The sequence below is a fragment of the Rhagoletis zephyria genome, unplaced genomic scaffold (genome assembly GCF_001687245.7).
Source record: "Rhagoletis zephyria isolate East Lansing unplaced genomic scaffold, Rhagoletis_zephyria_1.1 Rzeph_scaffold_00731, whole genome shotgun sequence".
In the NCBI taxonomy this organism is placed as follows: Eukaryota; Metazoa; Arthropoda; class Insecta; order Diptera; family Tephritidae; genus Rhagoletis; species Rhagoletis zephyria.
Window position 1 is genome coordinate 137,535 of NW_016157815.1, and position 24,041 is coordinate 161,575.

Consider the following 24,041-nt stretch of genomic DNA (forward strand, 5'->3'; position numbering starts at 1 on the left):
ATATGCAATCTTCAAAGTTTCATCGCAGTTTCGTCCGCTTAATAAAAAAAAAATTAAAATTGCTTAAATTCGTTCATTTGACCCATTGAGCTAAAAGTACAATGGTTTTTCCCACCGAGTTATTGTTTGGTTTTTTCATGGTTAATACACCGATAATAAGAAATGTGTTTCAAGTTGAACATTTGAAAGCTAATTCGTATATTCTCATTTTCGTTGTTGGTGTTTCCGACAGGGTAGGAGTGTGATGTAATGTGGAACGATTTTCCGTCATCCCTTGTCAAAATTGGTTTGGAGACAAGCCGGTGCCATCTTCAGTGTCATTTTTCGAAAAATCTTTCCACATTACATCTAAATCGTATATGTTGGTTGCAGCTGAAAGTGTAGAGGTGCTTGCTATTATTTCTTGGCTTCCAGCAGGTTCGAGTACGAATGCCGTCAGCGGCAACACATAATTTTTATTTATTTTTTTCTGTTTTTGGTATTTCTTTATTACGAAAAGGCATATGTGAAGTGCAGAACATAAGCGTATTCAAGCGAAAAACGGCAACCAAAAATTTGTTTAATGTAAACAAAAATGTGGTTAATACTTCCGAATCGTTGTTGAAAATATCAACCAAGGCATTGTTAATTTTAACCAAAAATCACGTTGATTCCCTTTCAAGTTAAAATTTGGTAATATTAAATAACTTTTAGTTTGATTTTTTTTTTTTAATTCAAATATAATTTAATTTCTTAAACAAATGGCAACCCTAGTACAGTTAAGTTAAGAAACAAAGCTATTCAAAACCATTTCAAGAGGTGGCAACTCTTTTCGAAAATGGAGTAACTTTTTGAAAATGAAGCAACTGTGCAGATTTTATGTCCTGGAACAATTTATTTGAACAATGCTCAACTCTGAATAGACCATGTAAAATAAATTTAAAAAAATTTAAAAATATTTCATTGAAAAAAAAAAAAAATGGTGCGACTTTCTTGTGAGTAAATTTTTTCGAACCATACTTTCAAGGGCCAATATACGGTGTCTAACCTTTGGATTTAAGCGGACGTTCCAAAAGCAGGGTTTCAATCGGTTCTTTTTATTAAAAAAAAAAAGATTTCACATGAAAATACTTCTTAGACACGAAGTACTTAATTTGAGAAAAGCAATCAAATCAGCTGCGCTGCAGCTCCAACATGTTTTGGTACGTACTCATTTTTCAATGGTTTTTTTTTTAAACACATTTTCGAAATTCCAAACTCCTGATATTCTCAAAGCAATTTTTCCGCTGGTCAAAGTTTTTATTCACAAATAGCTAGCTATTCCTTTGCACATTCTTCTTGTTTTCGTGCTACGTGTTATATTCATATTTCGATCTTCTGTTTTTAGTACATATGTATGCACATACATATATAATTTTAATATACAAGTATGTATATGCATACAAGTAATATGTACGTATGTATGTCTGCTTATGTTTAGATAAACATTTTGTGTTTTTACTCATGCCCAAACTTTCATGGAAGTTTACGCATTGTATGAATTTACGTACAAATAGTTTTGTGCAAGTTTGCGAGGGTGTGTATATGTATATTTGTTTAGGTATTGGCTGACCGCATTACCTATAACATATAGTAGCCTACAAATTAGTTCAAATTATCTAGGTTAATGGCACGAAAATCTAACTCAAAACACCTAGCGCTATCTGTTTGTTTACATAGTACTTAGATATATATTCGTATACATACATACGAACATATGTATTTGTGCGCCTATGCGGAAGCACATTCATACCTCTTTCTTTCTCTTTCCACCTGATAAGTAAGTTAGACATAGATAAACATTTGGTATGCGAATACATATTTAGATTTGTATTCTAAACTCTATTAAGACCTCTAACTGGCTGTTTCAATTAGTTACTTTTAGTACGTAACCTACTTTGAGTCTTTAATGATGAATAAAAAATACGAGGTTACTTGAAATTATGATTCAGAAAGACAAGAACAGATATCGGCACCTTAATTCCAAAAGCCCTAACCAACACTTTTTTTTCAAACTTGCGTTTTTCACAGATTTTGGGAGGATGTATTAAAATACCCCTTAAATAAAAATGAAAAAAAAAAAAAAACAATTAATTTGCCGACGCACTAAGCGTATCTTGGAAAAGAAGGGAATGATCTTGGCTCTCTACATTTAACATTTAAAAAATTTTGGGTGAATGTCATCGAACCCAATGGCGTTAGATTTTACAGCATGTATTGACTGGGCAGCATCGCATTCGTTTACGGATCATTCCATCTAAAATCACCCAGGCCGATGGAAAGTGAATTTAAGTTTGCGATAAAACTCACAGGGATTGTTCCTTCAACAATTTAAGGAGACATGTTTTTTTTTTTGATGATTTATTTTTTTTGGTACGAAAGCTTTTTTTCCTCTCTTAATAGCAACTTTTGCCGTAAAAAACAAAATCCTTTTTTTCTTTTATTGTAGATATTGGTCTACTAAATCGATCTAGTGAACTAAACATCAGTAATTGTTTATTAATAATTAATTATTGTTAATAAATAATTTTTTTTTCCAATTGCTACATTTTTTTATGAAACTTTTTTGTCTATTAGGGAATAGTATAAACTATTTTCAGTATGAGTATCAATATGCTAAAATTCGTCGTTTTCGAGCTATGATTTTTTTTCTGAAAACGCACTTATATGATGATAGCAGATTTTCGTGCCACTTGAGGCCACCAAAATGGGCCCAATAGGGAAAAACTTTTGGCTCTGATCGGGCAACCTCAAAAAATTTCCAGCAAGTAAACTTTATCATAATGGGCAACAATTTTTGTGCACTCAACTGGCACGAAAATCTGCTAGCAAGTATCATATAAGAGCATTTTCAGAAAACGACGAATTTTAGCATATTGATACTCGTAATGAAAATAGTTTATACTATTCCCTAATTGACAAAAAAGTTTGAGAAAAAAAAAATGTGGCAATTTTAAAAAACGCAATTTGGAAAAGAATTTTTTTTTGTTTATTAACAATAATTAATTATTAATAAACAATTACTGCTGTTTAGTTCTCTAGATCGATTCAGTAGAACAATATCTGCAATTAAAAAAAAAAAGCGTTAAAAAACTTTGCTATGAACGATTCATCAAAAGTTGCTATTAAGAGCAAAGAGTAAAATAAAAGCGTTCGTACCCAAAAAAAAATTCATTATTCGAAAAATTCGAATTTCTGAGCAAAAAGAAAAAANCTGTTTAGTTCTCTAGATCGATTCAGTAGAACAATATCTGCAATTAAAAAAAAAAAGCGTTAAAAAACTTTGCTATGAACGATTCATCAAAAGTTGCTATTAAGAGCAAAGAGTAAAATAAAAGCGTTCGTACCCAAAAAAAAATTCATTATTCGAAAAATTCGAATTTCTGAGCAAAAAGAAAAAATACGTGTCTCCTTAAATTGTTCAAGGAACAATCCCTGTGAATTTTATCGCAAACTTAAATTCACTTTCCCTCGGCCTGGGTGATTTGAGATGAAATGGCTCCTACACATTCAAAATAAAAACTTTGCAAAATATTATGCGTACTTGAATTCGTACCTTTTCTATGTTTAAGAATGTATTCCGCGATAACAGGCAATAATTTCTTTCTGAAAAATTTTCCGAATATTTGTTATTTATATTTAATGCAACCGAAGTATTTACGTTACGTTTTTAAGTGAATACGCTCTGAATGTGTAATATTTTACTTTTACCAGTGTTGTTGTACATTTAATCTATTAATTTTTTAAATGCATATTTTAAGCATGTTTTTGATATCATTCGTGCATATTTCTTATTTTATCGTGCACACACTTGTACGATTTTGCTGCCGCGATTTATTGAAACATTCACAGTTCTTCTTTTGGTCGTGCCGAAATCGCAGACTGCCGCGTTTTGAGAACGACAAAAGTCAATAGAAGGATTTTACAATATTAAAGCAAAATTGAACGTAAGAAAACAAAACATATTTAACGTAGAAAAGCTAAGAATTTTATTTTTGTATAAAAATACCTTTTCTTTGTCTATAAATTGACAATTTTTTCCGCAATTAAATCGCACAGGTGTGTGCGTACTTGCGTTTTCGAAGCACTAACGTCTGTAGGATCAAAAACGGTGCCGATTCGTTGCGGCAGAATCGCATAGCTGTGTGGATGCCTTAATACTTCAATTTTTGAATCTTGATGACTTTCATAATATGTTTCCCTCTAGTCTTGTATTCGTTACTATTATATTATTTAAAAAAAAAAAAAATCGCTCCAGCCTAGTGTCCATATTAGGCGAGAGCGTCTGGAAGAAAGAAAACTCGAACAATTTCCTACCGCAACCTAACTTGCTGTCTCCATTAGCGTATAGCCATCGCAGGAGATCTGTCATATTTCATTTCAAAAACTTCTTACGAGTACATTCCAAATGACTAAAATAACTATGCTCGCAAAAATAGCTTACTCCACGTTGTTTTGGACATATGTTTTATAGAAAAACCCAACTTTATGAAAATTCTAAGTTAAAACAGGCTGTGAAACTAACTATTTGACAGTTCATCGCCTGCGATATCTCTCAAGCGATATCTCCTGCTATCTATCTCCTGCGATTGCAATGAGCGGTTTCCACAAGCGATTCATCGCCGGAGCAGATGAACAATCGCTAATGGAGACAGCAAGTAGCCTATGTCTTTAAAATCTTAATCTCAAAAGCTGAACCATGAGAAATGTTTCCGAAACTGCCAACCATAGTAAAATATCTGATCCAAATTTGGTTTAGGTAAATTTCAAACGGATCAAGTACTACATACAGTATACTCTCACTAACTTGAAATTACATATCTCACTCTTTACCACCCAAGCAACTCAATCTAATCGAATTGATGCTAATTCTTCTACCTTTCCCTGCGTCTACTTAGCCAACTACATATAAATGCGCCGCCACACTTTGTCTACGTGTGCAGTTGTTGTCGCCGCCAATCGGTCATTTACTTCCAACTGCAAACAAGCAAAACACGAAAAAAAAAACAGGCAGCTGAATAAAATACACAAAAAATGAGCAAAAAAATGATTAAATTCACATTATTTCTTCGCACATTTTTATTTGCGGAATATACCTATATTATTTTTTTCTATTTGTGTATGTATGTGTGTGCGACCACTTTATTGCAATTCTTGTTGCGATGCCAGCAGTGTTTTTGTTGTTGCGCTTGTTTACTCTGATTGCTATTGTATGTATTTCGCGATTTGCTTATACATATTTTCTTTTCAATTTGTTGCCGTATATTATTGTTGTTGTTATTGTTGTTGCCATTGCTGCTGCATGTGCCTGTTGTTGATTTAGATTTATCGCCCATATGTGCAGCGTGGCTGACGTTATTGCGTCGCCGCTGCTCGCTTCTCCTGTTTCCTCCAACCACCCACCTACATACATTTGTATAGCTGTATGTATTTAACTTCGGTGCGTTGTTTTTAGAGTACGAAAATAAACTATATTGAACGTTACTATTTGGTTTCGTTTATTACTTCAACAGTTCAGTACAATCATGGTACAATAATTACTGGTAGATATTGCCTTCCCAGAGAGTTTTGCTTCACATCGCAATTCGTGCTCCCTTATTTTCATTCTGAGGCAATTCAATGTTGCATCTTTTACTTTCATTTAGTTTTGCTTTTTGTTTTCGCTCAATTTAATTTTTTTTTAATTTTTCAAAAGAAAAGGAAAAACGTTTGAAATGAAGTGAGTCATACAAATTTTAAATTTATTTACAAGCAAATGCTTTTTCTGGCTTTTGCAAATTAAATAAGTCCTCTGCAAGAATATTTGTTTAAGAAATACGTGTACATATACATATATGATATAGGGTGTGGAAATATCCCTTTTCCCTAGCCGTAAACCTTTTAGTGTGGGCAACAATAATGTTTTTCAAATAATTCTGGGAAGACCATACCAGTAATTATTGTATTGTAATTTGCAAGTCTTGGGAACATTTTAAAATTTTTAGTAGTGAAAGTTTTACTTTTGAAATCTAAAGAAATGTTTGTTCTGCATTCGCTGGGGATGGGGACAACAAGACAAAATGGGTGAAATTCGTTGGTCTACAGAAATTCAATGTACGCTAAGGAGACGAAATTTCCTTAAATGCCGAATATTTAGTTGTATTTGTCGAGATTCGTGGATACCTATTGATTCTGCCAGTCGCTGTGAAGTAAAGCGCGCAATAGTTCAGGTAAATGAGTCAACAAAGGTATTTAGGTATTGACCTGCATACCCGAATGAGACTTTGACGCAGTATAATATTGGCAAACCACATCCATGGGGCCAATCGTAGCACACGACAGCTCGGTTTAGTCAATGGCGCGATGTAATTTCAAACTTACGGCACTTCCCATTTGACGATGTAGATCACATCGTCACTGCGCCAATCGTTCAGTAGCTGCGTGTCCGTTTTATTCTTCCTGTGCCAGTGTTTAATACTCTGATGGCGGCATAATCTTCCCAGAACTCTACTCGTAAAAGTGCAACATCAAAGAGTTCGAATTACCATATTCGAAGCAATCGAGCCAAAATCGCGAAAGAAAGGTAAGCTCCAAATATTTTTATTTGTCGTTTTTAATCAAAATTCCATAATTTTTCCACAAACAAATAACTTCTTCATATCCATCAACTGTAAATGGTACCGCAAACAAACACACCAAAAAAAAATAGCTCAAAGTGGACCATCCATTCTCGAGTTATGTGTCGTATGACGTACGCAAATTTGGTAAATACATATGTACATATATATAAATTTTTATTTTCGATAACAATCATGGGTTATAATCGATGTAAATAAGCCTGTTTAAATAAAATTATTAAATCACTATTATCCCCACCATTTTGTGAAATTTAGCTACCATTTTAGGAAGTGTGATTGATTTCTTCCCCTTTTTCTCCTGCTTCCAAAAACCATCCCTGTTGGTGGGAGTGTCAAATTTTAGAAAAAAGCTACTTACATAACCTTTAATTATTGAATCATGCGAGCAAACAAAAAGATATGTACATACAAAAACCAAACACAAAACGAATGACTGCAACGAATAAAAAGAAAATATCTTTTAATTGAATTGAATATGAAAATTGACATAATGTAAAAATTTGTTTCACGTAATTGAAACGTTTGCATACATACATATATAATGTTCTCTATGGTACAATTGCCACAAACGAAAAGCAAACGTTTCTTGTTGGGGGAAAATAACAGTGAATCTTACAATGTGTTTCTGACTATGTACAAAACTGTACCAAACCATAAATGATATGATGATCGATGAGCAAATGGGAATTGTTTTGTTCAGTTTATTTTCGTGCACTGGGTTTTATAAACCTAGAGTAACATACTTATACATATGTACATAAGAGTGATCCAAATTGTGTATGGTGGGAAAAATGTGATCATAGAAAACGTTACACCCCCTTGGTTTTTTTCCTTTTTGGTATATGTAATATCTACACCAACTATCAATTTTCTACTGTAACCAGTAGAGGATGCTCAATTTGAAACGGTCTTAGGTTACCTACCCAAATATTTGGTTAATATATGGATAAAATGCTTCTAGAGTACAATGGAAACATTTCATGAGCATCTTATAAATATATACTTAGAAACTTATAGTTTGGTGCCAGCACATTTTGCGGCAAGAGGAAAAATTTGGAATGTGCCTTCAACCCTAACTCGGAAAAAGTCTGTTTGGACCACTCTAATGTACATATATGTATGTTTATAGTCTTTTTGTTATTTTGCCATTACTGCTGCTGCCGCCACTGCAATCAATTTCGCTGTCATGGTTTCGTCTACAACGTTATATGGTTGCTGCTATTTTCGCTGTGGTTGTTTTTGCACCGCATTGCAATTGACTTCAATTGAAAGCGAAATTTGTGCGGCTGCTGCCTTTGCCCCTTGTGTCTGTGCCACCACCGATCGCATTTATTCGATCGTTTGTGACACTTTTTGTACCACATTTACACACAAAGTGCACACATACACCCACAGGGGCATGCCACTTATAACACCAGTATGCGCGTGCTTTGGCAAAAAATTCATACTAAATAAATAAAATGCAATAAAAATCTTGCTCAGTAAAAAAAGTTAATAAAAAGTTGCACCTATCAACTGGTTTAATAATAAAAATGTGCGGTCATCCACAATTTCAGCACAACTTGAGTACATCAAAAACTCGTTCTGAGCGAAATTTCGGCGAATTAGCAAATTTACAGCCGTCTGCGATTTTGATTTAGTGTGGCAATTTAAATTATTTACATTTTGAAGCATTGCAAGCGATTTGATATTTATATTTAGTCTTTTGATTGAAGTTTATTTTATTCTTTACTGCTGAAGTGTTCAAGAGAGATTTAACGGTTTTCATAGACACGGCGTATACGTGACCTTTATTATACATATGTATGTATAGCTACTAATTTTCCATTACAAACAAATATAACTTTCCAACTAACGTTTTTATAGATTTCTAGCGAAGGATTAGCTGCAACAGATATTTTACAGTAGATCTGTTGTTATCAAATTCTCACTGCTTGGCTACCTGCCGATCTGCTAAGAGAAAAATCTGTCAAGTGAAGATTAAATTTTCAAAAATCACAAAAAATTAAAAAGTAAACATTTTGTGAAACATATATCCTTATTGGAAAATTAAAAAAAAAATCAAATCAATTTAAATCGCAAAGACATGTATCAAGCTCATAAAGTCAAATAAACAAACAAAAATTAAGACATTTTTTAATTAATCCCAAAAAAAGTACGATTTAACTAGATTTATTTCATATAGTTTTTAATACCGTTAGTCAATTTTATGCAATCAAAATGTCGAACAGAACAAAAAATATGAAATTCCACGAAAGTTTTTGCCTCAAAAGTATACTAATACTTTTTGGATTAGATGCATAGTTTCTGAGAAAATAATTCAGAAATTTGAAAAATGTTCGTATTTTATCGGGGGCGCACAAACTACGAAAACACAAAAATACAAAATTTCGAAAAACAAAAAATCCAAACATAATCTGTGTAAAATTTGGATGAAAAAGTCTACTCAGAAATTCTTCGCCTATATGCATTGTTTTCGAGGGAAGAATTCTCAATCCCTGGTCCGAGCAAACCCTCAATTTGGAAAAGCGTATTTATGCCATGAAACAACTTCTCATAAAACTCATTTGACGTTCGGAGGCGCCGCTGTATGTCCCTCCGTTTATGCAACAACATCAAGGCGCACACCACCAGAAGAAGTTCGGCCAAACACTTAACAAAAATGTAAGCGTCAATCTATTATTATTTCGTTGATTTTTGATTAATAATTTATGAAAAGAATAACGCTTACAGTGGTGGTTTCCATCTTGTTACCAATTCTTATTGGTATTATTTATATTTGGCTGAGACAAAACCCTTTTTCACATTTGTTGTTGAAACCATATAGAAAATCTTCAAGTGTTGCCAGAAGTCTTCGCAGTGAACATTTTTTTATATGGAATTATTGTTTCATTTTAATATCTACTGTTACAGATTTTGACAAAACTTTTTGAAAATAAGTCTTCATTTTGAAGAAAAATTTCTACCTTTGGCAACAGTTCTTGGTAGGCGAATTCCTTAATATAAAAAGGTCGATCATTGGAACTTTAAAAAGGGATTAATCTTAGCCTGAGCAAAGCTGGACAGCCGCTGAGAATGTGCTCCCAAGTCTCGTCATTTTCAAGGCAGAGCCGATATTCTGACTTATGCTTTGCGTGTGAAATCATAGACCAGGGATGCCGTCTGGATCTAAATCGATCCAATTGGATAAATTTTTATACGAATTTTTGCGAGATACTTATTTTTTCCGATCAGTATAAATGTGGATACGTTTTTAAATAGGCCAAAATTTTATAGTTTCTAAAATGTTTTCTTCGTTTAAAAATCGATTTTAATTAAAGATGGTAGAAAGCATTACGTTTTATAAATGTATTAAAAACCACTACTTAAGCGTGGAATTAAAGCATTTTATTTTTGTGAACGAAGCAATAAACATATGAAGAGATCTCTCCAAAATTGGTATAAAAGTGCAATTGTTTTAATTACCTAAAAAGGATGCTTTAAGCAAGGTCTTAATATATAAATAAAGTAAATAGATACTCTTTCTGTAGTAATCTCTTTCATATCACATACTTTACTTTTGCATACTAAATTTGTCGCGAAGATCAAAATTACACATTAAATGTTTAAAATAGAGTAAATGTGAAATTTTAGTTTAAATTTCTTTGCAATTTTAAACATTTCATGAGTATATTTAAGTGTATATTTTAAAAATCTCAAGTTCAAAATCAAATCCTGAACATCTTATACGTATATTTATAGAGATTCTTGTTGGAAAATAAGATACTTTTCAGTAGTAGTTTTTTATGCACTTTTTAGAGTGTACAGGTGCAAATCGACTGCTGAGTGGAAGATCGACCTATTTGAAGAGAGATAGGACGTTTTGGAAACCATTTCTGAGATAGGGCGTTCTTCAACCAACTTCTGAGATAGGGTGTTTTTCAATAAAATTCTGAAATAGGGCGTTTTTTGAGATAGGGCGTTTTCGAACTGGCTGCCGAGATAGGTCGATCTTCCACTCCGCAGTCGAAATGTAACATATTAATTACTATTTATTATACTTACTTTGCAAAATACTTATCCACAAAAAGAAAATTGGATACACTTGGATACACTTTTGGCTAAGTCGGTGATACATTTTCTTGAGACGGCGTGGCAACACTGGTTGTGACTAGTCAGGTATCTTTTCTGTAGCGTAGTCAAGGAGCCGCCTGTTCATGCCCACCGCCCACCATTCCCCAGTACTTACTGCGTCCAGTAATTATGGCTATCGAAGAGCCCCAACTGAGACCACAAAATTATTCCGGTGTCAAAAAGCCAGCTATCGATTCTGCTTGTGCCAACGCGTCAGTGACCACATCGCTTTCGATCCCAGTGAACTAGTACCCAGCAGTACCATGTTATCGGCTGCCAAAAATTGTAGCCAGTAAAAGAAGTCTTAACGCAGATGTGATTTCATCATACTGTTTCAAAGGGCCCGGATGGATGCTCCGCTATCTGAAAAGATAACTAGAAAGGTGCCCTTCAACACCTTTTCAAAGTTTAATTCGGCGCATGGTAAGATTTCTAATACTTCAGCCTAAGACACCGTTAACCATCTGCCCATGTGAATTGCAAGTATGGTATCAGGTCCATAAATACCCGCACCTGCTCTGTCCCAATTTCTTGAGCCGTCTGTGTATCAATAAAAGTATCTGGGATCAAGGCAGCGAACCCATTTGCCCAATCGTCGTGATCTGGGATTTTCGCTTGGATATTTTTACCAAGTAGAGCTTGTACTTAAGTAATAGAATCACAAATTCGGTGACTCTAGAGCCACAATTGAGCAAGTTCCTATTGATCCAGAGACTGAGATCCAAGGTTGCACTAGGGTTGCTTTCCGCGGTTGAGAGAACGCGGACTAAACAGTAGGACGAGCAACTGATAATAAATATCCAGAAGACAGAAGACCTACTCAAATGCATTTTTTTATAGCTAAGCCACCTTTAAAGTAGTACACGATTTCATGAAGTGCATTCTCCCTAAATGTTTTTTTATAATACGATTTTTGGTTCTTAAAAAACTTTGACCACCTAAATATTGACTCAAGTACACATTGTAAGAAATGAAACACAGTTTTTGGGTCTGAAGCCTTTCGATTTCACATAACCGGCCTTAACCACCTGTGATGTGGTGTGATGGTATTTACCTTGGTTTTTATATACACCAAGGATGCACTACATTACTCAGATAAATTTAAAGTCCTTAGAATGTTCCATAAACTCCATGTACTGAAACACATAACCTCACTTAGTTATTTTTGATCCGATTCAAGCTGATATCTATCTGCTTGCTTGATTGCTTTTTTCTGAATTATTTTTACAGCCATTAAGTGAAATATGTGCAATGCGACGAAATAAGCAATACTAATAAGAGCAGTAATAAAAAAATAAGCATAAAATTAAAACAAAAAAATAAAAACAACAAGTAAGAAAGTCTAAGTTCGGGCGGAGCCGAACATTAAATACCCGGCGCAGGTATTAAATATATGTTTTCCACCTTTCCGAAAGCTACCGCTACATGATAAGCCGGGGTGTATACATTTTAAGTNCCACATCAACTGCCACTGGCAAATGACTTTCAGCAGCCAACCAACAATTAACAGCAAATAAATCCACAGGCACAGTAAGAGCAAACAAATAAAAAACACGGATAACTACAATAGCAACAACAGCAAAAAAAAGGTCAGTGGCTGTTATCGTTCGGCTGCGGATGCCGGTTTATGCCACTACCCCATACTCGCTGCACTACCACTGCAGCCCCACATCGTTACTTGCCCACAACGGTGCTGCAATTGCAGACTGGATTTTCTCTGAGCCTTAAGTTCTAATCAAAGCAAAAAGTAGGAGCTGCACACACACACACACACACACACACATTGAGCAACATGCATGCACCACACACGCATCCTCTGTAGGGACAATACATACAAATATGTGTATACCCGCAAGCTGAGCGCCTGTTGTGGGACGGACGCCTGCAGCTCTCAAGGTTATCGCATGCCATACGAATGAACTCATGTAAACGCAGCGCCGAACTGGAGAACAGAAGCAGCGCTAGCAGCAGCAGCAACAGCAAGAAAAGAGAAAAAGAAATTGTTATAAAAAAAGCAGGCTATGCAGGCTTAAATAGAGCGCAGCAGACGAGATTTACAGGAGGGGAATGTTTGCACATTGTGGCTGCTAAGTGCTAATATGCCCGTGATAGCAATGTGCACAAAGCGCAATAAAGGTGCCAACACTGGGTTGAGTGATAATTTAATGCTACACTGAGTGATAACGATTTGGTCATATATTGGGATACACAAAATTACACCCACAGGCGCCATTGATAAACTGAAATTTAATATCTGTATATTATTTAGCTAGAATTTTTTAGCTGTTACACAACAATGAAATGCTTTTGTGTATGAAATTTTATTTCGGTAAAAAAGTATGCATTTCTCGGTGTACACACTTCATACCTATTTTCTTAATTTTCGATAATTCTTAGCTAATTTGGATTATAACTCTAGCTGCATCGCCAACAAAGCCAAGAAAAGTAAATTTGAGGTTAATCATAATTACAAATAGGTCGATGTAGGTCATTTGTTATAGCATATGGAGTTACCAATGCCTTTCGACGTTGAAAAGCTCACCTCGGTATAAAGCACTTCGTTGACGCTATCTATCATCTATGAGATCTTTGCAAGGCCTCGAAAAAAAAATATTTTTCAAGCGTGATTAATCTTCTACTTAAAGCTGTGTCAATGCCATAAATGTATCTTCTTTTTTCCTCGATGTGCGAATCTCGTCGTCGCTGCACCTGCTTAGCCCCACCCGTGTGAGTCATCTGTCCAGTTCTCGGACTTGTAGAGCATTGCCGATTTCGCCACGCTAGCCAGTAGTTGCCTGCTCTTATGTTTGGGTTCCCTCGTGATTACCATTATCCTCGTAAGCGTGCATTTTCTTTTGGCAGCCTCCTCGCAAATGTAAGCCACGTGCCTATTGAACTTCAATCTAGCGTCGAGTTTAAAGCCCAGGTATTTCATCGATGGCTCCGAATGTATTGTACACCCCCGATGCGCACTTTCGCCTCCTCTCTTACTTTACGGCCACTGATAAGTAACACCTCCGATTTCTGCTCCGCCAGACTGAGACCCATTGATTCCATCCAGTCAGCAATCATCGTTACTGTAACCTACACTATCCTTTTAGCATATTCAAGATATTTTGCAGCCACGGCGACTGCGACATTATCCGCCAACCCTATAATATTCGCTTCTTTAGGCACTACTAATTTCAGCACGTCATCGTTTACTAAAATATATTCCATATACTCCGCCTGATATCTTATGCCTTATTACGCCCGATTTAGTCTCACACAAAGTGATTTTGTAGCAGAAGTGGCTGCAAATGAGCTTAATGAGATACGCGGGCACCTCAAACTTCTGGAGAGCTTCGAGTATTTTTTGGCAGTTTGCCATCTAGGTTGATGACGAAGCAATATTCGATTGTACGTACTGCCTTTCCATCGCTCCCGGCTAGTATTTCATTCGCCGCAATGGCTTTTACCAGACATACTGCATCGGTGGTAGAGCTTCCTTTCTGGAATCCAAACTAATTTGGTGCAATACCACTTGTCGATGAATCAATGTTAATTATTAAGTGTAGATCCACCTCTATGCATTGCAGTAGTTAGTTCATTGCTTTAACCATAACAGAGGAGTGAAGACTGAGCAGTCTGACCTACGAATATATGAGTTATGAGCGCAAAAGTGCTGTTTTACTGTGACGAAGGTTTATTTCTGAGAACCTAATCGCTTGGGACCTTTATGCCCTCAATTATTGTCTCAGTAACTTTCTCATTTCCTCCGCATAATTTCTTGAGTTTAGCTCGAGGTTGGTATTCACGTCAAAAGCGTATATTTCATGATCAGTTAATAAAAGCTTCTGTATTAGTTTTGTAGAACTTAGGTTTATTTTCCCCGAAGCCATAGATAGCTTTTGTGTTGCTTTTCACTAGAATGTTGATATCTTCAGATATCGCCTTGGTTCATAAATAAATATCTCGGGCGTCGACTGCTAATAGGCAGGGTTTTTGTACAGCTCCCTGGATTCGCGGTCATCACCGGCAACTAATTTGACATTTTCCTGTGTTATCTCGATTCAACTGTGATGCTACTTTTGACAATTTAGCTTGGATATACACCAATTGATTTCTGGGAATTTTGTCTTATTCACTATTTTCGTTTATAATGCCCATATTCGTCCAACCTTTTGCTATCTCAGCTAAGGATTGATCCAGGCTTTGTATTCATTTTGTTGCGTTCGATTGTACCCGTTGTATGATTATGGTGTGTTGTCGTAAGTGGTCTTACGAGTGATCATGGGTAATGATCTGCCGAATGCGTGCCCGACTAAGCTTTTCGGAATTGTGGTATTAATTGAAATGCTAATGTTGATTTTAATAGCAAAGATACTTGGCTAATTCTGGCCAAGTATCCCTTGTCACTTTGGATATGTCTTATGGCTGATTATTTAAACGAACACAAGATAACAAATCTTGCTAGAAACAATGGGCGCGTTTGACCAATTAAAAAGTCGAGCTTGTTCTAGAATTTCGGAAAAATATGTGGAAGAGAGTAATATAGAGATAGAGGAGTAAACTAGGGTTTCAAACGAATTCGTTTGCTTATTAATTGTTCCAGACACTTAAGTAAAAAAAGAAAATAGGTAAATATATATATATTTTGCTTTATTTAACCGCTAAGTAATTGGTAAAATATGAATTTGTCAACGTAATGCCATCGCAATCGAACACAATTGAATTATATCTAAATATTTGTAATGTAAGCTCGTGTGTCTAACTAATAGCAACGTCGTTGTTGGTCAGACAGTCTGGGCATTGAACTTGATTGCATGCAAATTATAATAAATGACTAAACAATATAAAAAAAGATGTACACACACATGTACATATTAGAAGCGAAACAGCTTATTAGAAATAGGATAATTATCTATATACGTACATGGCTACACATCGAAAATCGTTGTATGGATATTTTAACATTTACGAGTTTTGTAAACAACGTTGATGAAAAGCACATACTGCAGAAAGATTCTTGTAATGGTGATGAATGTTATTAAAAAAAAATTTATATAAAATGTTGAAGCTTACCTGGAACAGATTATAAGTTTTTTTCTGTATACTTTTTTATTACGCATCTACACAATTCCTCTTCTGGTTTTACTACATATTTAGAACGAAATTTTAGTCAAATTCAAATTATGTATTATTTTTCTTTTTTTCGTCTGTTGTATCTTACAAATTTATATGTATACGTATTTCTCTGAAATAATGACTCACTAACGCACTATGTACTTTTTCGAATGTAATTTATTGTATGTTTAAGCGTAGAATGCGTAAGCAACTCCATTGTAGGTGACTCTTGTCGGGCGTACGGGACGTATGAGTGACCTATGAACCAACGAACCTCTGCGTGTGGTCTCTTATTGTTGGTTTAATTTCCCAACAGCAACGGGGACTTAGAAACCAACACGCTTATCCACAACAGACGCCACTATAAGCCATTGCTTTGTATTAATTGTCCAGTGAATTTTTGCGCTGTCAGTTTGTAATTACCAGCAAAATAATTTATTGCAGTGCAAATGAAAATGAAATTCATTTTGTTGCTACTGCTCCTGCTCCTGCATCTACTTCTACTTATCTTACTAGTACTATCCAGTTTTTCTTTCTTTTTTTCTTTGCCCTTTATTGTCGCCAAGTTAGCTGCCGTTGTATTATTCTCAATTTCTCATACTTATACCTATGTATTTTTTCTACTTTTATGCTGTTTGCATGTTTTGTTTTTCTATCTTGTGCATGCACTTGAAAAATGACGCTGTAAAATGTCAATAAATTTACTGTTGTCTGTGTCTGTTGCATCGATTTAAATTTGCTCATAGAAGCTGGCTGCTGCTCCAGTCAACGTTGATTCGAATTACTTGCGGTCGCCTTTTGGTTGCAGACATTTGTCGGTGCTGGTTTTATATGTATTCAAATATGTACATCATATCGCACACCGTCTTCAAAAGGGTCACAACTCAAAATTATACGTACGTTAGAAAATGCGAAAAACTATTTCGTGGCTTATGATAATTATATGGGCATGGGCGACTTTACCTTAGAATTTTTTAACAAATTAAAACAAAAATTTGCTCCAGCTTTTGCTGAAAGGTAAATAAAGCTCTTTGTAAATTTTTAGGGCATAATTTCAGAAATACCAAATTTTGAGTTGTGATCCTTTGAAGACGGTGTGCGATATGTTATTACTTATGGCTTTATACACATTCGCATAACTAAGCTATTGCGGATCCATCTTTTCACAGAACTTCTCTAAATAAATTTATTGGTGTTCTTCTTTTATGTTCCCAATAATGGGTCGCTTATGAATGTACTATAGATACGTATATTTCGGCTTCGAATTATCTATTGAATTAGCAATAAAATGTATTTTAGGTTGCAATTCATACTTATGGCTATTCTTTTTGGGTAGACGTAAGATATCCTATGAACAACTTGATGTATTGACTGGTGCTTAGCAAGTGTCCAAATGTACTCTCCCTTTTATAGTTGAGATTTCTGCAGCATCATTAATGCCCTAGTACCCACGTAAGCCTGACACAGGGCACTGATTAGCATTTGGCAAGCAGGGTAAATGTTTACTTCCTTAGCAAAGTCAAGCAGCTAATCGAACCCTTCGATAATGGCGGCTACCTCTGCTGGTAAAATATGTGAGTTGAAGTGAAATGGCATAGTTGAGTTGAAGTGATGTGAGGTGAATTGAGCTCAGATTAAATGAGGTGAGTTTACCAGAGTATGTTAAGGTAAACTGAGAGGAGTTTATGAGGGTGTGTGGAGGAGTTTTAAAGTGAGCCCTGGTGAGTTGAGGTGAAATGCGTTGAACATACCATAACGAAAAATTGGCAAAACATAAAATAACGCAACATAATATAACATAACATAACAAACATCACATAGCATTACATAACACAACATAACATAACATAACGTAACATAACACACCACAACATAACGTAACATAACAACATAATATAACATGCCGGGCTTTGTCTCTATCGTTTTTATCTTCAATTTTATCTTCATGTTTATCTTTATACACATTTATCTTATTGTATTTCCTCGTTGTCTTTAAGCTTCTTTATTTCTATTTTAATCTTTGCCTTTATCCCTTTCTATTTCTACATACTCACCTTTATCTTCTTCATTGCTTGAATCTTAATTTATGTACATTTGATTAGATTTGCGTCAGTTTCCATGTTCTCTTCGCAGCTTGAACTTTAACATTCGTTCCGGCTCTAAGACCATTGCACTATCTGTAAAGCCGATATATATGTACGTGGTAGTAGCAAAATTAGGATCACCACATCTAATTCTTGCATGTATATATTTATTGAGGTCCAACTCACTCTATATACCAATATACAGGTTACTATCTACTGGATGTCAGGTGGTAAGGGTTTAGAAGGAAGCGAGAGCGTTGGTTGATGTGGCGAGTTTAAAAACTCCACCTATCACTAAGACTGAAAAAACATGTCAGCATGAGCAGAATTTATGTTCTAGGCCAGCATACCATGAGCTGCACCTGGTCTATGTAAAGGATCCATTACTAGTACTTAGCTTTACACATCAGCATATAATGTACTTTCAGTGTAGTTGATATCAACCTTGGAAATAATTTCGTAACAACATTTTAATATCAAACTTACGGTCCTGCATCAGCGCTCTGCAATGTAGAATATCCTCTCCTCCTCTACCGTTAATATAATTAGCTTATTAACAATATCCAATTACACCATCGCGTCAATGCCTATAACGCTAAAGCGAATAAAGTAGGGTTTCCAAGAATTGCTTTCCTTTTAAAGTACCTCAATCAATGGCAGACCTATTCCAAATCCAATCCATCCAAAGAATATGCGAACGGGATGAATGGTCAGGCAGACCACCCACGCAACGACACGGTGGCACTGAAGCAATTAAATAGCCAAGAGAGAAGAAAAATGATAAACAAGTTTATTTACATATGTACATACACTCTTACAGAAAGTAAAATGAAAAACAGCAACAGCTGCGGTGAGAACGAAATCAAGTTAACCGTGGATGAAATACACAAAGATATAATAAAAAGAAATGAGAAAAATCGAGCGTAAACAAAAGTACGAGCAAAACGGGTGGAATTGCTGCCCTTCAATATGTTTCAAATGCTAATAATAGCTAAACAATAAATACATATGTATGCACATGAACAACAATAGCATTACATTAATAATTACAAAACAATATTGGTTGTAATAAGCATCGCCATCCTTGCCGCCAGTCGTGGGAGTTGCACATATTTTTCTACTTACGGTGCCCTTCATCTATTTTTCATTATTTGATTTTTCTTCATCTACTCACTTACATACTTATTTACATAGCTTTGCGTATATTTTCTCATATTTTCCGCGCACTTCTTTACAATTTTGCACTTTGTTGCGAACACAAAAAAAATATAAATTTAATTAACAACAAAGTTGCATGGCGTCAAGTGCAGAAACTTGTAAACAATAATTCGCTTTGATTACTTGCTAGACGGTATTGTTGGCCTTAAGCTTGGAAAAGTTTTTGTTTTAGAACTATTTCCTTTGATGCAAGTTCTGACAGTGCACGATAAATTATCTGTTTACTAACTTCTGATTTTCTAATTGTTTCTTCCTTGCATTTAAGCGAAATATCTTATCTTCATTTAAAGTAAAAAAACATATAAAGAAAACCACGTATTTCTTTGCCAGTAGCTAGGAAAATAAAAGTTTTTTTCTTTCTCTTCCCTTTTGTGTGATAACATCAAAGAGCATGCTACAAAGTGTATGCTTCAAAATAAGGATGTCGACCATTTGTAAGGTTGTAGCCATGAAACTGCGATAGGTTATGTTAACTTAATTGATACGTGGTTGGGGCCTTTTCCGATATCTGAGGGGAGGGGGGCTTCTAACAATTTGCTCCCAGAGATAACTGCAAGAGCTCTAATGTTCCTTACAACAGAACTGCCGTATCGGAGAAGGGAAGTGCCTTCGCTTCGTCAAGGATAGGATGAATAGGGGCAGACCACAAGAAGGCATTTTTTCATTTTTTTCTATGAATTTTCGCCTGGCAAGGCTGCCTGATAATTGCTTATGCCAATTACTCTATGGTACTCTAATGCGTAAGTACTTAAACTTATACTTCTTCTTATTTGGCACTACAACCATTTGTTGTTCATCGCCAGTCACTTGCTATTAAATCTAGTAAGATAGAGCTCATTCTATTCCTCCGGAACAACAAATAATAGCCCGAACACAATGAAAACTACGAGCTACGGACCACAGCTGTCAAATTATTTTAACACGTAGTCTTATGTAGATAGTTATTTTGGCGACGACCGGACTACGCGACGACTGTGGCCACAGCCAGATTAGATCTATTTCTATTTTTCCAGCGACAGATAAGGTTCTTCCTCTTCTTTTATGTCAAATTCATACAAATTCATGATGTCGCTGCCGCGTTCAAAAAAACCATGTCGTCATCGACAAAGCGTTTATATAATGAAGACAACAAATTGGAAGCTGTGACCCGTAGCTCGTCGTTTTCAATGTGTTCAGAACTTTAGATGTCTATTGCTGAGGTTCGCTCGTTTGGTGACATTCCACTTGCACTCTCTGTCATGGTCAAGTACTTCGCCGAGATCCTGCACAGGAGGCTTTCCTGAAAGCCAACGAGCGAAATTGAAAGAAATAAAAGGCGATCGAGTCTATCTCAAATGGTTGTAGGAAACCATTAATATGCAAATTATGTAATATTAGTGAAGTGACCATTAACTTTTTGACGTAGAATAGGTCTGACGTTTTCGTTTTAGACCTTCACAAAAACCCTTATTGCACGGGAACTAATGAAGCGATTTCAAATTAAAAGGCGGCGTTTCAAATCTAAAATTCCGAGCCTATCGATTCATTAGTGGTTTTTGGTTGGAAGTATAACGTAATCAGAAAATAGCTCTTCAAAGGGTGCATCATTTCCAAAACGGTTTCAAGGACCGGCATTAACGTAAGCCACCTTGTATTAATGCAGCCCAGTAATTTCTGATACTCTGTGCCGGTGGAATCATAAAAATCTCCAGAGCTTCTAATCGAGTGCTGTAGATGTAGAAGAATGAATAGATTTTCACAATGATGCAATCGAAGTCTTCAGGAAGACAATCACCACATTCAATCCAATTATTTCTCCCTTTTCTTTTTTCCTCCGGAATAGCAGTTCCTAATGTCATGTTTATTTCGTTGTCATTTTGAGCTTTTTCTATCAAAACTGATAGATTTTGTTTTCGTTGGTAGGCTGGTAGAACTACTAAAATTTTGATATATTTTGTGTATTTAGTACATCTAGTGTTTTGAAAGCGGGACTTATTTGCTGTTGCTGGGGATAGCGGGACGCATGGTCACGTTAAGTTATAAGTCATTTTTGAGTGGAACATTCTTCACTAGAATATTTTTAATTAGTTAGGAATGCTTCGGAATACTTCATACACATAGCAGGCATAGCAAGACTGATGGATTTACCTTGGGGTTTACAGGAAAGACATAGAAGTTCCTTTGAGACCCCGTCCTATAACCGTTGGTGGACGGTTACCCCTCTGGGGCGGATATCAGCTGCCTGCTGACCGACATATTGAGTATGCTGCGTTTTTCCCAGCAGTCTTATTACTTGCAGATGCCGTTCCAGGAACACTCTTTCTCTTCAATGGCATCACACTGAATCATAAAATCTGTATCTAAGTAAGCTCTCGCGGTGCCCACCTCACCTTACCTTTAGTAAGCTGATCATCAGCTGGCCAGAGCCTCCCTTAAATTTCGGCTGGCATCTTCACAATCTTTTTAATTTTAAAAGGATTGCTGCGATATACTTTAACGAGAGTCCTCCTTTTATCTGAGGATCTTTCCACGCCTGAATTAACCCGCTCCATCAAGCCAGAACATAGGTTTGTCCGGTTTTTTTTCAGGTTAACTTGACCATATCATAGTCTATCCATTTAAACGGTTCTATTAACGTGGCAATCAGATGTCGTCTTGCCTTCTCCGCGTTTTTTTGTATCCGAAGCAACAGATTTTTTTTCTTTCTGTGACCTCTTGTAGTCGTTTTTGATTGGATTTTCGCCTTGCTTTCTTGCGAAGTCTAAACTTTTTCTCTAATCATTCGCAGGGTTTTTCGTATGCCTATATCAGGTACTCTCGCTCTGTATGCAATATAATGGTTTTATTTTCTGGAAAAGTTTATTTTTGATTTCTACTTAACGAGTTCTCTTTCTTCGCCAACTCTTGCTTGCTAATGCTGAAGTCGAAGCTGAGACTTTGTGGAATTCGAAAAATTAATTATCTGCAGCAGGCGTAATTTCCCTAATACATAGTGTCTGTATTTACCTTATGCCAACCTTACCAGGGTATGTCGGTGATATCGAGATTAAGACTCCAGTTATAAGAAATTTAGAAATCCATTTATTATGAAGCATTAGAATATGCCGCGGTGATTGCGTAAATTAAAATGAATGTTGAAAACCACAATTTGTAGATGGTTTTAAATCCAAAAGAATATCCCAACTCCTCAATTTCTGTCTTGCCCTTCAAAAAAATTATTGCATTTTATTTTTGCATTACCACAAAGTGACACTGACAGTGGCAGTGACTATGATGATAGTGACAGTTTGTCATTTGCCTCAACTGCGCATTCGCACAATTCTCCATGGTGCAGCGTATTCATTATAGCAAGTAGGCAGTGAAGCAGACATAGAACCAGTGAGACGAACAATCAGCGAAGCAATTCATGCTGAAATTCAAGCTAGTGATTTATGCATTTTGACAGCTTCATTGCTTCGTGCAATCGCTCGTTTCCACTTTTCATATTTTTTTTTTTATAAAAAAGGAACAATATTCTGGCGGTGAGGAATAACTAATGCCGTTGTAGTTTGTGGGCTGGAGAGCTGCGCCAAACAGCTGAGCAAAGGTGTCACATTAACACTAAAACGGCAAGACACGTAGAGAATATAAAAGGCAGACCGGAGCAGCAGCGGCAGATTATGGAAAATTGAGCATGAAATAAATTCAAGAAAAAAAATAATAATTCTTATACTCGTATGTTTTCCATATATTTATGCAGTGCGCATATAAAAAGGTAAGCAGATTGCTGCTGGCAGATAAATCAGAGAGTGTGATTTATACATCTAAAAAGATGTGTATTTTGCAAAGAGTTTTAGCAGTTTTGGCAGCAAGATGACAATCGGTAAAGCGTGACGTGAATTTGGCTACTGAATTAGGCTTTACACAATTGTGTGTGGAAATCGAACGTAGTACAACTTAGCAGAGAAATTAATTGATAAAAAAATGATACATCTGTACAACAACTATGCAATTTTTGCAGTCTTTCATTGAATTACTTTCCACAATGTGCGTTCTTGCGCATTCATTTATGCATTTAAGCTTTATTGTTTGCTTATAGCCACGTGAATTTACTACATAAATTCAATTTCATTAAGAAATGCAATGCATATAGTTACCTTTAAGGAATTTTAATGATTAAAAATGCGACATAGTACTCGAAACGGGCGTGGCCAAGTCCAACATTAAAAGACGCATACAAAATCAACGTCAAGCACTTGCAGTGTGAGTTGATTGAAGCGTCTGCAGTTTTTCTAATGCAATAATATTTAATTGCATATGGCTCCACATATTTATGCATATAAATATGTACATATGTATATATGTATGTATGGTATAAGTATGTACATCAAATCGTACTAGAAAAAAACGTTTCACCGAAAAATATAAAAAGGCCCTTCGGTTCGACAACAAAAATATAATAATTAACAAATTACCTAGCAAAATTCCTTTAAACTCAGGGATGCACGGCGAAAGTTGTTTGTTTGCTTATAAGGTGATACGGCCTAATGTACTACATACCCTGTCGGAAGTAAGTGTTTTTTTTTTTTTTAATTAACTAATTGAAAGACTACTTTGAAGCAATACTTTGAAGAATTTGTGTCTGGAAAATATGAAAAAGCATCTGAGAAGTGCAGAACGGAAGCGTATTCAAACAAAACATACTGATTTTGTAGTGCCTTAAGCCAAATGCCCCTCGGCAGGCAATGGCAAATCTCCGAGTGTATTTCTGCCATGAAAAACAGCTTCTCATAAAAATACAATCACCGTGCGGAGTCGGCGTTAAACTGTAGATCCCTCCACTTTGTGTGACAGTATCAAGGCGCACGCCACAAATCAAATGCAGAGTCGGATAATTGACTGCATCCTAGGACATCGCCATGTTAAA

At 35.7% G+C, this 24,041-nt stretch overlaps 1 protein-coding gene across 10 annotated transcripts in view; it reads left to right on the plus strand.

Annotated features, from left to right (window-relative positions):
• Window positions 1-22,807, plus strand: part of LOC108361299 (myosin-G heavy chain-like) — a 151,373-nt gene extending 128,566 nt beyond the window's left edge. For all 10 annotated transcript variants that reach the window (XM_017613904.1, XM_017613910.1, XM_017613907.1 and 7 more), the window contains one exon: window positions 22,641-22,807. In XM_017613904.1, the coding sequence (XP_017469393.1) occupies window positions 22,641-22,660 (20 nt within the window). In that variant the 3' untranslated portion in view covers window positions 22,661-22,807. The remainder of the gene's footprint in view (window positions 1-22,640) is intronic.
• Window positions 22,808-24,041: the final 1,234 nt, after the last annotated feature.